This window comes from Vanessa atalanta, chromosome 11, assembly GCF_905147765.1.
Source record: "Vanessa atalanta chromosome 11, ilVanAtal1.2, whole genome shotgun sequence".
Taxonomy (NCBI): domain Eukaryota; kingdom Metazoa; phylum Arthropoda; class Insecta; order Lepidoptera; family Nymphalidae; genus Vanessa; species Vanessa atalanta.
The window spans coordinates 4,302,203-4,319,477 of NC_061881.1; the positions used below are offsets into that span (position 1 = coordinate 4,302,203).

At 31.1% G+C, this 17,275-nt stretch overlaps 2 protein-coding genes across 5 annotated transcripts in view; one reads left to right on the plus strand and one right to left on the minus strand.

Annotated features, from left to right (window-relative positions):
* The window catches only part of LOC125067199 (homeotic protein ultrabithorax), a 119,352-nt gene that overhangs the window by 54,738 nt on the left and 47,339 nt on the right, over nt 1–17,275 (minus strand). The gene's annotated exons all lie outside the window — the stretch shown is intronic.
* The window catches only part of LOC125067200, a 53,080-nt gene continuing 41,591 nt past the window's right edge, over nt 5,787–17,275 (plus strand). For 2 of the 3 annotated variants that reach the window (XM_047675651.1, XM_047675650.1), the window contains exon 1: nt 5,787–5,906. In XM_047675651.1, coding sequence (XP_047531607.1) covers nt 5,901–5,906 — 6 coding nt within the window. In that variant the 5' untranslated portion in view covers nt 5,787–5,900. Of the gene's footprint in view, nt 5,907–8,084; nt 8,160–17,275 lie in introns of those variants that run through there. The other variant, XM_047675649.1, reaches the window with a different exon arrangement.

Sequence of the window (17,275 nt, forward strand, 5' to 3'; positions counted from 1 at the left end):
ATATTCATGGTGTTTTTTTATTTACTTGCTAGTCAATGATTCATGAACATAGATTTAGATAAGGCAATTAGTAGAGCAAGTAATAGACCTTGAATGTTAATTTGTATTAATTAATTTTGACATAAAAGTACCTATCTTAACATTATAACGTACTTACGTTTATTTACTTTATAATTTAATTGAAGTTGTCTGATTATAATACTATCGTAAATATACAGATAAAATCTTAAGTCTCATTATATAGGTATATTAGTGAACACATTATATATAAATATACCTATTATAAGAACCTTATTTTTTATTTAACACAAAATTAATTTAGTTTAATTTATACAAAAAAGGTACTATAATATCCTATATAGGTACCTACCTAAAGTAAAATTGTTAAAATTGCGTTGTTTTTTTAACGAACCCCAATTATTTTCATCTATTCCATTAATTGCATTTTTATCTACTAATAAATATTTAAGATAAACATATAAAAACAATATTACATTAACTGTTAATGAACTATAATTTAAATAAAATAAAAGAAAAAAACACTAAAAGTGTAGAAATGTAGGCATTTACGTAGGTTTAGCATAAATTCCTACATTGCAAATACTATTATAACGAAATTAATAGAAGTTAATTGAACTTATCAAGCTGTTATTAATAGTTTTAAGCCATCAAAACTCATACATATTCATATATTGTTTTCCAATTAACAGTGTGTAAGGCACTCAAATTCAATTCAGAAGTCACATGACTATAAATGGCTGCAATATAATAGCGGCCTTAGACATATTTGAATATCTCGCAGCCCATCGGAGGTTCGCCATTGTTGCCTCCGAGTATGGACTTAATTAAGAAAGGAATAGGTGGGAAGAGCTACAGGCATTCAGGCATGGCGGGCTAAGTCGAGCGCGTGTTAGGTGCCCGAGTGTTCTAGAATGGCTCTTAAATATTTGCTTTGTTTAAATTGGTTCGATAAGTTTCTACGATACCTATCTATATCTACATTTACTTATATAAAATATACGTATTTTACTATTTTTAAATATGTCCTTCTATATAAAACATTTTTATTTTTTTTAATCATTGACACCTTAACGGTTCATCGGAATGTATTTTGCAATGATGTTAATAGTTTTTTAATTTTTCTGTTAGCACCTACATATCTAAAACAATCAAATTTTCAAAAATAAGGCAATTGACTTAAAATAAAACCTACGTAGTAAATCTATAAGCATATATAATTAGTTATATACACCTATCTTTGTTATATTAATTGAGACTTATTCAATGGTTCTATATATGAACAAGATAGGTACAACGTTTACTTTCTGATTTTGATATTTTAATAATATTTATCTCATTTTAGATATAAAAGTTAGTATCTATATTTATAGGTATATATAGGTATTTATAATATATTTATATAGATAAGTATATATACCTTTACCTATATAGTACCTATTATTGATAGGTATATCAATAAAATGTACTATATATCTACTGCATAATACGGTTTAACAGTGTTAAGACAGTATTTGGTTTCAAATTCGGCTGCAGGGAAATCAAGATACTAAACTTGTATAGATATGTAGGTAGGTATAAGTATCAGCTGCGGTCAGTAGTTGTACACAAGGGATCACTAGGTACCTACTCTATTAATATTTCGAAACGAAAACTATGTATTATAATTATTGAAGCAAAATTAATTAAACACATTGAAGGGCGTCTTATCTTAATTACTTTATATACAATTCTTTTTTTTATATTTCGATTCGTTGTTTCTATTTTATACGTAAAAATAAAGATAGATATACTAAAGACTTATTATTAATAAAATAAAAATAAATATCTATTTGTCGTTTTTCAGATGACCCATGTCAAATTTAATTTAAATGTATAAAATAACTTTTATTTACTTTAATGATAACATTCCTTCCAAAAATATGTTTTGATATGAAATTTTCATAGAAAAAGATGAATAAAGGATATAAATACCTTAAGGTAAATCTCTAAAATGTTGTTATATTAGATAGTCGTTCTTAAGACATTAATTAACTCTTTATATACATTTACTTACAATTTAACTAAATTAAAGTCGTTTACCTACAAAATAATTAATGTGTATGGCTTTCTAAATAAGTTTTAATTATTCAGATTTAGTGAAAGAGCATTCATCTAACTTAACCTAAAAGACTTAGAACTTAGAAAACACATTTAAGTAGGTACACGTTTGCTCCTATTTTATTTTCAAATATATGAAAAACTGTTCAGGGAGGTAAATCTATAATTCTATAACATTATTATTCTACTTTTAAAATGACAGTATGTTAAAAAAGTTTGTATATGTTTTATTTATATTGTTATTTATTCGTTTATTATCGAGGTTGTATAAGAAGATATAATTATTTTTTTAATAGTTTTTGTACCTATAATGTAATGAAATACAATTCGAGTAGACAACCGATTAAAACAATAAAAAAAATTAAAAAAAAAAAAAATCAATAAATAAATTATTCAATAGAACATATTATGATACCGTCTTAATGGTGTCCTTCAGTTACGCATATTTGATTATTCTTGTATCGTATAGTAAACAATACCTAGTCGTAATTAAAATAGTTTATTCTCAACGCGGTTTTCCTTTGAGTGTTTTTCAATGGTGCAATACAACGAAAATTATGCGTCTGAAGATATAGGCTGAGAGCGATAATTCATCATAATACACGTTGTTCGAGCAGACCTCAAAAACATTTGATAATAAATATAAATAAAATATTTTAAACTAGTAAAAACTGTTTGAGTACGTTACGAATAATGTTATTTACTTTTCTGCAAACTTTTACGGTGGACGCTTACTTTATAATATAGCTATTTTAATAAAACGGAAACTGTAGCTTTGATACGTATAGATAAGGATAGATCCTTAGGTAATACCTACTTGGTGTCGTGCTCTGTAAATTATAAATGAATCTATGGTAGTATAAAAATAAATAAAAAAATCAATGAAGCAAGTAATTTCTAGATCTGAAATAAATGTTTTAAAGATAAATGATTGCTTAAATATTTTCACAAGCAATAAACCGCGGCTCTCATGCCTCTCCGTCCTTACAGAGGATCTCGCGGAGTTACTGCAGGGATATAAATTAAATGCTTACGTTTGCCCCGCTCCGCTAGTTTAATTAAGCGTCTCCTTTGTCTGTATGTGCGTAATGTTCAACATGTACGCTCCTGGCCCGGGACATAGTGTGAGAATAAGCCCGTGCCATGTGGACTCATGTTATAGGTACTTTTTTTCATTTTTGACCTTGACGGTCACAAAAATGTCAAAAAAAAATTGTGTTTTATAAACTACTCTATATGCCTGTTATCTCTATCTTTCGATTTTTAAACTATACGATTTAAAGTACTTACAACCGCCTGTTGATTTAAGAAACCATATAGGTACATTTAACATATGTATGAGTAAATACAGTTTTTGATTTTAAATTTTAGAGATAGCAAATCTCTTCAAACCATACAACGTTTTAATATTGAGGAATAAAGTAACATGATGTCGTAACTCATGTCACTATACTTGGGATGAGACGCGGCGAGGGGTTAATTTTTCTAACATTTGCTGGTGCGACTTTTTCACAAAAATCGCCTTCAAGCAATATTTTTATTCTTTGCTTACTACGAACTTAAAATAAAAGCTATAATTACCTGCCACTGAGAATGATGAGCTGGGCGATCTATACCTATTTCTAATACCATCTGAAGCACTATTTATGAGATTTTGCACGCAACACAAGCGGTCTACCGCCTGGCTATTCGAAAACTAAAAAACTTTAAGCCGTTGACTCTCCGGTTCTTTTCAATACAAAAGCTTTTTATCTAACAATCGCGACTTTCTCTTGCGCAATGACTCAAAAAAGTAATGTCCTTTGTTCGCCGAACATAAAGCGAACTTTCTCCATGCACTTGTACAATGAACCAGCACTTTAAAGGACTCCAATTTTATGAGTAAACTGTTAAATATGACAGTAGTTATAAAACAGCGATCGAGCTATCCGATCGGCCGGACAATCGTGATGATACTGAAAAACGGTATTCTTTTATCCAGAAATCTCTTAACGAGGTTAGTTTAGGCAAACTTTTGTGATGGTCATCTTTTTGTTATGTTTTATTTGGGTCCGTATGAGTTCGTATGTTAAATTACCCTTTGTGTTACGGAGCGTCCTGAAGCAAAGGGTTGAACCGTTCACACGTGTTTCGGATGCGCAGGAGTGAGTGTGATGAAGCGATTTTGTCAATAGCCCCTCAGATAGAACGGAGAACATGTTTGAAAAATAATTTGAATACCCAAATGCAGATGGCTTCTTTTATCTTGGAGCTTTGAGGCGCGCCGGCGAACTACAAGTTAATTAAGGTTTGGCCATCAATTAAATATTGGTTTTCATTGTTTTAATTTTGCCGCTGAGATCGTGATTTATTTAAATACCTATCTCGTTCTTAATTAAGTTGCGCAGTGCTAAACAGGTTAATAACGAAAAACTCGTTAAATTGAGATATTGCATTTGCTAACAATAATAAAATCTTCTATATAACATAGTTTATTATATATTCAATATAATAAAAACTTGTATCGGATTATATCCGGCAACATATTTATTTATTTTTATAATAAACTAGTAAGTAATAATTCGCGGAATAAATCGATATAGTCAAATCCCGCTCATTCGTCGTATCTGGGACGATGCATTCGTTCAGCAATGGATTCACTGAGCGAAACACCAAAATTTATTAGGTTAGTAGTTGCCGTAGGTCGATAAAACTACAAACCGACGCCAGAACGACGTATCTCAATAAATCCGGGAGAAAAATAAACGACCATCGACTGAAAGAAACAGAGTAAACTTTCGTACAATACCACCAGAAGGTTGTATGACTGAAAAGAAGAATGCGCAGTGCAATTTTGTGATATCTTTTTCACTCTTTCAATGGCGGAGGCTCTAGGCGACATACGGACGTTATAGTGTTGAATTAGCATATTTATTGCTAGTTACACGACAAAATAAATTTATCTAAGCCCGCTGGGTCGGAGATATATTCTATTTTTTTGGCTCAACATATTCCTGCTTCCGCTTGATACTTACTTCATTTTCAATCTGGGAGTAGGTAGATGACTAATATTTATCTCTCCCTTATCTACACCTATTGTATTAGATACGATCCTGTTACTTTCATACAAATATTAGAATGTTTTTTTATTTTATCATTAACTATATTAAATATATTTTTACTTTAAATACTCGTACAATCCAAATAAATAAAGATTTTTAGGTTATACCTAAAAATCAAATATAAATGCAAATTTGTTTCTGAACATTATTACTTTTATAACTTATCTGTTCTGCAATACTTCTTCCAACGCCAAAAATATTTACCTGAGAACAAAGAAATTGAAATTAAAAATTCAGTTTTTAATTCATACGGAGCGCGCTCGCGCTCCAATTCGTCATTATAAATAGGTAGCGATCTACCTGCCCTCGACACATAGCCGAGCGCACATACGCACACTTCGTAAACGCCTCTGACAAAACCTGTTTGGGACGCCGCCGGCATACGAATGTACTACCCTTCCAACATATTTTCCGTCTTTCATCGACGCTATAACATCACATAAATCTGCCTCGCTCGCTCGTCCGAACCAACTTCACACCGCACCGAGCGGCGACCAATCGCAGCGCGCGGAGCCATCGCCATATTGAATGACGCGACCGACCCGCCACCTATCCGAACTTATGCGAAGACCGCGTCACGACGCTTTCCGTATTGTTTTTATAAGTTTTTTCCAATTTGTAATAGTTTTCACGGTTATTTTATAGTGAAATCAGTGTTTTATTGGGTGTGTTATACTAATAATGCAGGCAAGTATCATATTTAACCAATATTGATACGATTATGAGTGAAAATAAGCGAGACGCTACCAAAACTACCTAAAGCTATGTTCAGACAATGTTTTGTTTATAGTATTGAATAATTTAGACTTTCTGTGTATTTATAAATTTCATAGAGTGATCTTATTAAGTGATTAGTAATCGTTACATTATAATAATAAAGACATGCTATAATGTTCCCATAAACTTCTTATAAGACTCATCAAATTGAATAGTGACCTATTGTTATATGTTATTTTTGAATACAATAGTTAGTTACGACTTATTATGAATATAAAATCATACACAAAAAAATCTTATTAGGTATAATCAATAGGTGATTAAACAAATCTATTATTGAGCCAAGGAAACATCAAATCAGCCTACTACTTATGTCATGCACGTTGGAAGATTCTAATATCATAGGCATAGCTTTTATCATAGATAAGTTATACTTATTTCATCAATAAAACATATTACAGTTATTGTCACTTACCCACATCTTAAATAATAATAATATTCTGTTCTTGTTTCGAAATAATCACAAATGTCAAGGAAAGAAAGATATATACACTTTTTTAGGTTATGTAGGTAAGTAATAACATTATGAGTTTTCTTTATTTTAGAACATTTCTTATTGTCCGTTATTTGTAAATAATAAATAGTTTAATTTTTATTCCGTTATTTAAGTATTTCAAATATAAATTAATCAAGATCCGACGGAATTAATTTTCGTAGCGCCGACGGAAATTTAACGCATGCGCGTTTTGTGAATTGCCACTGTACTTATTAAATGCTGATATTTCAACAACTTTTATACCTAGCTATCTCCGATGCTAGATACAATTAAATCAGAGCCTTACTCTTAATCTTAATAAAATTTTACTCGAATTTTAATGGCTATAATTCATTTTTATATTCCATACTGTGCTCGGCTGTAGAGGATAAAATAGTAAGGTATGATATCGTATGAAATTCTGCCACATCCAACCAACGAAAAGTCGGACGGTTACATTTATGTGTAGAATAATAACTTATGAGAAGTATTCTATTATTATCCTGCTGCATATAATATATTTTAAGAACTAAACATTAAGAGAAGTAATATTTTATTTGCAATAAGTAAAACAATTCTTCTCAGCACATTTCGAGTCGACCGTTGAATATTCCTTAGGTAGTTTAAGTTGGAGATAAAACTCGGAGTGCAATAGTGCGATATTGTGAAAGTTGGACGTTGCTGAAGAATTCTCAATACTAAATAGTAAGAGCGTCGCGTCGCGGGATAAGCATTAATTTTTCTTTAAACAGTATTTTTTAAATTAACTGGATAATACTGGTTATTGTCATTGTAAATAAATTACCGTTTAAATAATCACTTGATATTAATAATTAAATTTTCTATTATTAACAATGTGTAAGTAGATACTTATCTCAGTCGGTAACTAGGTATTAAGATTTAAATAGGTAATCATGTCTTCTACAACTATGATTATATTTGTAACATTTTGAAATATTATTGCCTAGCTAATGATGTATTGTTTGCTTCTATCATTACCATTAAATTTGGAAGACATTATAAACATAACAAATAATTTAACACATTAAATTTGCATTGTTAAAAACATCGTTGGCGTTATGGTCTTCTATAAGACTGTAATATATATTTGCTATTTACAGTGCAAAGCTTGCATTACAGAGATAATATACGCTGCCAAGTCTTCCTCGGGCAAAAGAAGTGAAACGAAAGGCGAGATTTAGTGTGGAAATTTTGGAAGTCAGCCGGGCTGCATTTGTGGTGGTCGCATTAATCACGATAGAAAAATATCCCCCACTTCCGAAGTCTTTTCATACTGTACATCATATTTTAAACTTTTATGACTATTAAGATGATTAACATTTATTATTCCATCATAAAAAACAAATTATACCTATGTTCATATTATTTTATTAAAAATATATACTTGACACATTTAAGTTTCATCACAGTCGGGTAATTAGTTGAGCGTGAATAATTTAAATATAAACGGGACGGACCTAAGCCTACTTAAACAAATTTACAATGATCGTTACTCCTGAAGGTGACCCAAATTACCATGAAAAAAGTTTAACAGCCCTTTATTTCAGAACAAACAGAGGCTGTAGGTGGGAATCCCGTGTAATCCTGCCCACTTATCACGCGTGCAAAATGCAAATTCGAGCGGGCCCGGCACTACGCAGAATTAACGAAAACGCAAAACGGACCGGGTAGGTATCGTGCCTCATGAAAATTGTCAAACTTCGCCTAACATTATTAAAGGATAAACAACGTAATCTCACTTGCCGGAGATATTCAACGCGCTAGATACAGTAGTTAAACTAGTTTCTTAAGAAAACGTTCAACCCTTGAATAAGATATATCTACCGAAAATACAAGTACCTAGGTACCTAACTTCTTTTGTAGAGCCATGCAATATAGATCGTTTAAATGTTACGAAAGAACAAAACATGGCGTGTGTAAATGCAGTTAGCACTTGCGCGCTTTTCAATACCTCTTCACATTATTGATTAAGTTCTGAGAAAAACTTGGCACGCCTGTACGAGCTCACATGTGAGGCTTGTGATGCGTATTGCTATGGAGCGATTACGTGAATGTTGCTTTACCATGTTCAGAACAACTGCGAGATGTAACATCTGATAATAATAATAACATTCCTTTATTTATATAAACATTTGTAAGTATACCTATTTTATTATTACAATAGTTCAAGGTCCGGCTTTCTTGATTTTAAAACGATATGTCGTTATGATTTCTAATTTGTTTTACACAATCATTTATAGTAGGTAAAATATTGATGAATTTTTTGTCAAATTTATTGAAGTTGTCATACTTAATTATCTGAAGTTTGAAGATATAAGAAGGCCTTTTATAATAATAATTACGCCTTACCTACAGTTAGAAATGAAATATGAATATTATCCGTAAGTCCGCGAGCTAATCTTCGACCATTTTACCAAGCCATGGTCTGCCGAAGCCCGAAGCTTAACGCCTGTTTGTTAGCTGTAATACGCTTTTAACACCTGCGTTTCAAACTTATGTAATGTGTGAATGAGATAATGTAGAATATTGTATGGAGCGCTGAGTAAAATGTTAGGCATGAGTGAGCCAAGAGTGAGCGTAATGCGTAGGAACCGCAAATAGATTTAATTGGACGCCTGATTGATGATCGCAATTTAGATTCAAAACATTTTTGTTACATATATATAAATATAATGTAAAATAAATAAATAGCGAAGATGTTCTAAATCCTTAATGTTACTCGTTATTGCTATTTATTGGATATACGTCTATGTTTAGGTAGGTATAACTTTTTCAATAGCATAAATAATGACGGATTCAAAATAAATTATGAAATAAGTAGGTACTTGAATTGTATCATATTTAATATAGATTCGAATTAAAAGCTGAGAATGTAGAGTAGGTAGGTACATATTTTGCAGGTATATTACCTATAAAATATATGAGAGAAAAAAGGGATATAAAAAAAATAACAATATCATACGTACCTATTGTTTTTATACGACTATATTTTTTATTATATAAAATATTTTATACTTAATAATAATAATTCTATATAAATAAATAATATTTTATAACAAACGATACTTATACGATATTTATATTATTAATACATAATATCATAATTTATGATAAGCAAGACAAGTGATGTTAGACAATTATTATCGATGTTTGTTTGAGTAATTAATGAGTAATGAAATAATTGTAGTATATGTTTTGCTTTTAATTAGATAGCTATCACGTACGTTTGTCAACAAGGTATAGGCACCTAATTTGCTAAACGACAGCGTGAAGTAAACAAACCATTAAAACACGCTTTGTTGAGTACGTTTGTAATCATATATTAAATCTTTTTTATTATTATTATTTTAAAAAGATAAGCGGTCTAGTATTAAGGAATATTAGCAATTTCTTGCATCGTCACTGGACTATTGGGAACTAAGAAAATTTATCTCAAACAGTACTCACTGCTTAAATGCATTATTATATTTATAACTATTTAAATAAACTTCATTGCCGCGTAATTACTATTCGTTATGAGCCTATATAAACAACACCATAATACGCTACTTATGCAAAAGCACGTCTACATACAAATCTTTTTAGGCGTACCCAAAGACAGGCTCTTTATTTACAATGTTTCTATTACGATAAATTGGTATACTAAATTTGGTCGCTTAGCTCCTTTAGCCCAGGTGAAGGATATCTACATATTTATGAAACCGGAAGCCGTCTTAAGGGGAGCGTCTTGGTTTAAAAATACCGAAAAATGTACGGTTTTTTTACCGCAACTTTTAACGAGATCCGCCTTATTTATGCTGTAAGGGTGGGTATCTAGATTTACTAGCGGGAAGTGTGACGGATCATGGATTTAACTAAAGATACGTTTGAAATTTATACATAGATTTCATTATCTACCCTCTTACTTTTAAATAAGTACCTACAATACATAAATTACTAACACCAGATAATACTTGGAATATATTGAAGATAATTAAGAAAGTCTATCTTACTAGTTCTTCTCTTTATAAGGAATTTTTAATCCGATATTTAAATCGATAGATATCTTTGTCACTATAGCGTTATATTTAAGACTCATAATTTTATTATCTATATATATTAAATTAATCATCTGTTACCAATAATACGTCAAGTCATTTATTGCACTAACATTCATATCAAGCTCTCACAGTTGTTCTTATTATTTGGTGTCCAATTAAACGCGACCTATAATAGTTCAAATTTACGCTTTTAATTTATCATAAATAAAGGATAATGTTCTAAGTCAATAGTGTCAACGAGGGCTGGTTATATAGAGTGCACAACAGTCAAAGGTGAATAAAGTTCAAACGTGTGACGATAAGAGAAAACGAGTAGCATAATTTTGTACTTATACAGTAATTATCTTTGTATCTGAGTGGATAAGATTTTATCGACTAAAACAAACATATTATATCTTTAGAGCGACTTGAACGACTTTTTAGCAAGTACTTACTTAAATAGGTACCTAAAAATCATCGGAAATATTTATCGTACGGCGAACAATTTCAATGCAAATATTATCTAAAAGTGATTTACACAGTTTATGAAAGTACCAGTATATGTAATAGCAATTAAAACTAATATTAAACAAACAAAGCCACTTAACAATTACTTAAACAAAGAAAATTCCCATTAAAACTACCGCGTCGGGTAACTAATTACGCACAGTAACTAACTGAAAACTAAACTTTACACCTTCATAAAGTTAATAGAAGAGACTCGTTCATAAAACAGAAAAGAAAAAGGCCACTAATTCATACTTTTATAATGTAAAAAGGAAATATCTGATAAATTAGTCTTTATAAGAATGTTCTAGAATGTCATAAAATACAGTATTTTGAGATTAGCCTAGAGGTAATTAGGGTGTACAGAACTAAGAATATTTTTAAGTAATAATTATATGAAAATGTCTATATTTTTTGTTTCTATTAAATAATATGAATCAATTATAAAATTTCCAAATATTAATGGTTTAATCAAACTGAAAAGTCATAATATATAAATACCAGGCATGCAGAAGAAGTTATAAAGGACTAAAAGACTTCAGGGCACCGTTAATGAGCTGCCCATAAATAGATTCAGGTTGTTATAATTTATTTTGTGCCACTTGCAGTTTTTTGGCTTAGCCCGCGTGTAAAAAATGGACTATTTACTGTGGCTTAAGTTAAGCTTTTGCACTTTTATTAAATTAATGCTGCTTGCGTGTGGAAAAATAGCGAGACGTTTGTCTGGATTTTATATTAATAGTTTAACTACAGTGTAACAAAAATAACCTAAACCGTAATTTATAGTCATTGTTGGTGCAATCAAGTGTCAATAGATTTTTTGTTTCTCTTATTCGTTTCTGTTTATTTACATTTATATCATTGTTATTACCTAAACCGTACTTACAATTTTATTTTAAATAGGTATATAAATTCATAAAATTCATAGTAATGCAAAAAGTGAAATTCACTAGATATACTTTCTATTAAATGTCTAAAAGTAAATACAAGAACATTTATTTTTATATATATAATATGTATCCATATTATTAAACATACAGGTGAAGACTGTTTTGTTTTATAAATCTTTAGACATTATTAAAAATGTATATCGTATATCAATTCCTTCTAAATTTACACATTAAATAAAGTATAGGTACCTACCGTATCTAAAACCAAACATCTTATGATTAATATAAAATCGATTACTCTAAAATGTATCTGCCCGTATAAAGCTAGTATGTATTAACATAGTGATAAATCCTCACAAAACAAAACACAAGCGAAACAAGTGTTACATGTGTCAATTGTGCCGATATGCATAAACGGTTATGAATTATGTAAGGATTCGCACCGGTCCGCGTTAGCCGGACAATGACTAGCTTACCAAGTTACAGTTTTTGTCTGAAAATCGCTTATATCGCTTCTTTGTCTCACTTTCAATAGTATTACATAAATATGTACCTATTAAAATAAACAACGAAATGAATTTATATGAAATTAACATTTCAGTAGTTTGGTCTAAGTTTGAAAATAAAATGTCGGATAACGTTAGTTTTTTAACTAAATTTTAAAAATAAACAGAACTTGTGAAGGTTTTTATTTAAATAATTCAATGGTATATAGTAATGAACATTGTGAAAAAATACACATTATTCAGGATGCGAACATAATTGAAACGGTCTGACGCTGTTAGGAAATTCCATTTGAAATTTGAATTTTAATAAAACATAACATGTTCCTGTATTCATACGTCACATCAATGCTTGTTTCCACAGGCTCTATGTCCGCAATTTACGTCTCTCGTGGGAGACGAAGAGTAATGTCGGTATAGGGTGAAGAGTAAAAAAAATCGCAACGAGTCGGCCAACAAGTTCAGCCAATTATAACTGACAAGCGGCTGGTATCGTCGCAATTTTAAACTCACGTATTTCGCTACGAAACATTTTTTCTCTTATACTTTTCTTTAAACTTCGTTATTTTTAATTAGCACCAAGAATTAATTGAATAAGCCTCCATGCATCAAAGAATCACGAATTATTGTCGAGATAACGTTAGTAAGGTTAATTACATGCAAATAAATTGTCGAGACCGGCTCGTCATTTTTAAATTCTATTATCTCCGTTCCACCTTCATTAAAGGCACATTCGAGAAGTAAAAAAGTGAGTTGGAATGAATCATGGCGTGCGATCCTCATGAAATATTACACCCGAGCTGGCACCATAAAGCAAACGGCGTGACACGGCGATACAACGATAGCGACACAGACCCGACAGACACCAGAGAACGCGTCTGCTTTCCGAACGATACCTACAGGATGTTCCAAATATATCATATCTAAATATTATAATCTCTAAGCTTTAAACTAAGGACTACTTAAATAACTTAATATATTATACGTACAAGTACAAGTAAAATTAATAATATGAATGCTTTTTGAAATTTACGTAGAGTTAAAATTCAACTGTTAGTAAATATTATTATACCTAACCATAGCGTAAATTATATTAATTTGGTATAATCTGTTACTTATCAATTTTATATCAAAAACTGCATACATTTAATACACAAAAGTAGATATCAATCACAAATACTTAAATTGACCTCTTACATTGTAAGATAAAGTTCATAAAGTTATGAACGATAAACGTTAAATTAGGATATTTCAGTGTGCCTCGATTGGAACCACCTGTAAGTAACTCCCACATATTTTACTCACCAACACAGGGACGTAATGAAGCAATTATATATCGATATTTTTATGCATAAAATACTTGGCTTATATCTGGTCGGACCGAAGAACGCTCTCAAATAAAACAAAGCAGAGGTTATTGTTGGCTCGGGTAGGTGTGTGCGAGTCTCGGTTATCGAGCTTTTAACCCGACGCGCGACACGTCGAGACATCGACAAGATTTATCACCTCACTAGTCCACCACTCATTTGTATTTCCCCAAAGGAATAAATTTTGAATAAACAACCAAAATGATAGAATGCAACTTCGAGTGATGATTATCGTATGATGTGTGTCCGGAACCAACACTTAAATGTCAGGCCTGCGAGCAATGATGTAACCAGTTAGAGCAGGATCAGGTGTGATTTTATTTGTCACTTGCATTTTTCTCGCCTGAGAAACGCGGATGTCGATGGAGATTTATGTGGCATTAGGTGTTCGACCGCATATTTCATCGTTTACGGGATTTATAAAGAATTAAAATGAAAATAAACTGCATTAATATATATATATTATTATTTTGCCGATTCATTGTTGAGATTTTCAGTGCCAAGAAACGGCATCCGTCTTTTCTCCAACTTTTGTTATTTGACACAATAAATCACATGAAACCGCAACAAAGATAACTTTTGTCTTTATTGGGATTCAACAATGACGTATCATTTCATACCAATTTAAAGTAGGAATTATTATATCGAACGAAACACAATGGAACTACCTACATTATTATAGAATTTCAAATTATTTAAAATCTTGATATTCTGTAATGTTTTGCCGCCATTTCAAATGAAAATCATATAGTTAATTTAATCGCGTATTTATTTACGTAAGGCACTTAAGGCTGATGTTTTATATAACTTATAAATTAATTGAACGAATAAATGTTATTTATAAATAAATTATGTAGGTCGATGAAAAATGCTTGTTAAATTATAATAAACGATATTAGACGTCTCACGTCTGCGATATATTTTTGTTCATTCCTTTTGTATTCTAAACTTTTGTACAATATGATAGACAGGATTCTGGGAAGCCCTAGTCGGATCAAAGTAGTTTAAATATATCACGATGCACAACTATTTATATGGACATACCTAATTCCAAACATGGTTGATCGGTATTTATTGTAATTGTACCCATTACTGTTAGTGATTTATAAATTATAATTAATAGCACTATTTATGTGCAAAAACTACACATACATATTTCATGGTTTAATAAAAAAAACTATTTATCATTTGAAAATTGCATCCTTATTCAATCGATGTAAATCAAGTAACACCTGGCTCTTTACGTGTTTTAAAATAAAAACGAATTGAACGTTAAAAACTCACAAGAAATATTTATTTTGCAAAAAAAATATTGGTTAGGTCCTCTTTAGTATAACACACTTAAAAATTTAAATGGTATTATTTAAAATTTAATTTTATTTATTTGATTTACGTTCAATATTTGCTTTAAGAACAAAAAAAACGAATAAAGATTAATTAAATATGTATATTTTATTATTTTAAGACTAATATCAAATTAAATGTAATATTTAATAAAGTATCAGTGGAAGAGAAATGATTCTAAAGATACTGCATAGAGTTAGCGATAACGGGGTATCCACACTTCCATTCGTTTCTGGCTGATAAGACGAGCCTAATACGCCCTGAGCATTTATCTTAAAGATTAATGAGCCAATTTTCTTAGTTGGCTATAAAAAGAATCGCCATAGTGACCTCGGTGGTCGTGGCGGCACGAGTCTACATTGAGGCTTCAAGACAATATATTTGAGTATAATTTTTTTATCGGTGAATAGATGATATTATAATAAATTAAATTATACGCTCTTATATATCTAAATGAAATGTATGCAGTAGGTATTATAAGACCGGATATTTATTCAAAAAGTTTATCGTACAGGTCTTTCGGGACTCTTGAGATAATTTATCATATAGAAAGAAGAAATAGACACTCAAAAAAGCAATTATAAAGACAAATTTCCCCCGTCCCCTGGGTAGGATATAAGGAAACAAATTGGATTAAAGTGTCAAAGGTGAAATAAAAAACGTGCATATTATTTATTTTCCCTAAAGTCTGCAGATCGTCGAGTTTCGCATGTACCTACCAAAATTGAGTTTTGTTTTTGAGGATTCTCGAAGACGGAGCAACACGGTTCAAAGTACCGTGAAAAATAAAATATACACAAATTTATTTAAGTAAGCGTCACACGAATACACTGCTATAATCGTATTTGCATTTAAAACGGTAAGTAAACATAGAGTGGAGTGTTTTTTGAATGGACGAGCATGTTTATGACTCGTTTTATGACCTGGTAAACGTAAGGATCGCTCGTAAAATTAATTGCTCAGCGGTTAACCTTTTGTAAGTTTTATATATTAAATTTATTTGTTTGTTTTATTAAAGATTTCTGTTTGAAATTTTTCATTTGTCATAATCAATTGCAATGTCACATAACGAATGTTTTCGATTCTAGTAAATTTTTTCTGGTTATTCATTAGTTCATAAATGAAAATACATAATTTACTAAGTTTGAAAACTTCGTATTTGTTCATGTTTTCGCTCACATAAATCGCTTGTACATCGCGCTTAACTTATTTTTGTTTGTAGGCAGGCAGGATAGATGATCCAATTCCAAATTATGTCTATCTTGGGAATTAACGGTGGGACGGGGATTCCATTTTATCCAAAAAAAGCGCGGGGTTGATGTGGTAGGAGGGTACGGTTGGAAGTTATTTTGGAATTATGATTCCGGATGCGTTCTCCGGGCGCCGTGTGTTTCACGCCTCGTTTCGTTGTAATATCGGTCGCTTGCAACCGTTTAGCTGCACCGGCGATATCATATTTGCGTTGAAATATTTATGCACTCCAGAGAAGTTGTAGATCGAAAATAAAATGAGGAATCTGTTATAGCCCAATAGATGCTCGTAATGCATTAATATTTAGAGTTACTTTAGCCTGCCTGCATATGAAATGCAGAAGTTAGATATTTTATTTCACGTGTTATTAACATCGAGGAAATATATACCTGCGTATTTATTTGTTTGTTATAAGACTGTTATTTAATAGTATTTATAACATCAGTAGTGAACGTTGCATGTCAACTTGTATCTAAATTCCAGTCGAAAATGCAAGAATTCCAAGCATTCAGTACTGTGTCGTTACCAAATTAAATCGTCTACCTAAAAATGCAGGTCGTGTGTTTTAATAGGGTGTCACAGGGTTCTTAAGTATTCCACCGGCCCACCCCATAATACCCAGTCTCCTTAGTCTGGCACGTCCTCCCCTTGATATATTAGTCCCAGTTCGTCGTACATAATTTTGTTGAGGGTGGTACCTCCCTTACCCCCGCCGCCCGCCAGCGAAACGTCCGATCTCTACAATACGATGGTTTGTTTATTGGCATATAATAAGCACAAACTTTGTATCTACTCAATGGACATATTTATTATTTTATTAAGTATTTTATAAGGTAACTCTATTTTCATTATCTTGCTACAAAACTCAATACAGTAGTACAAACAATATTAGCGACACAAAC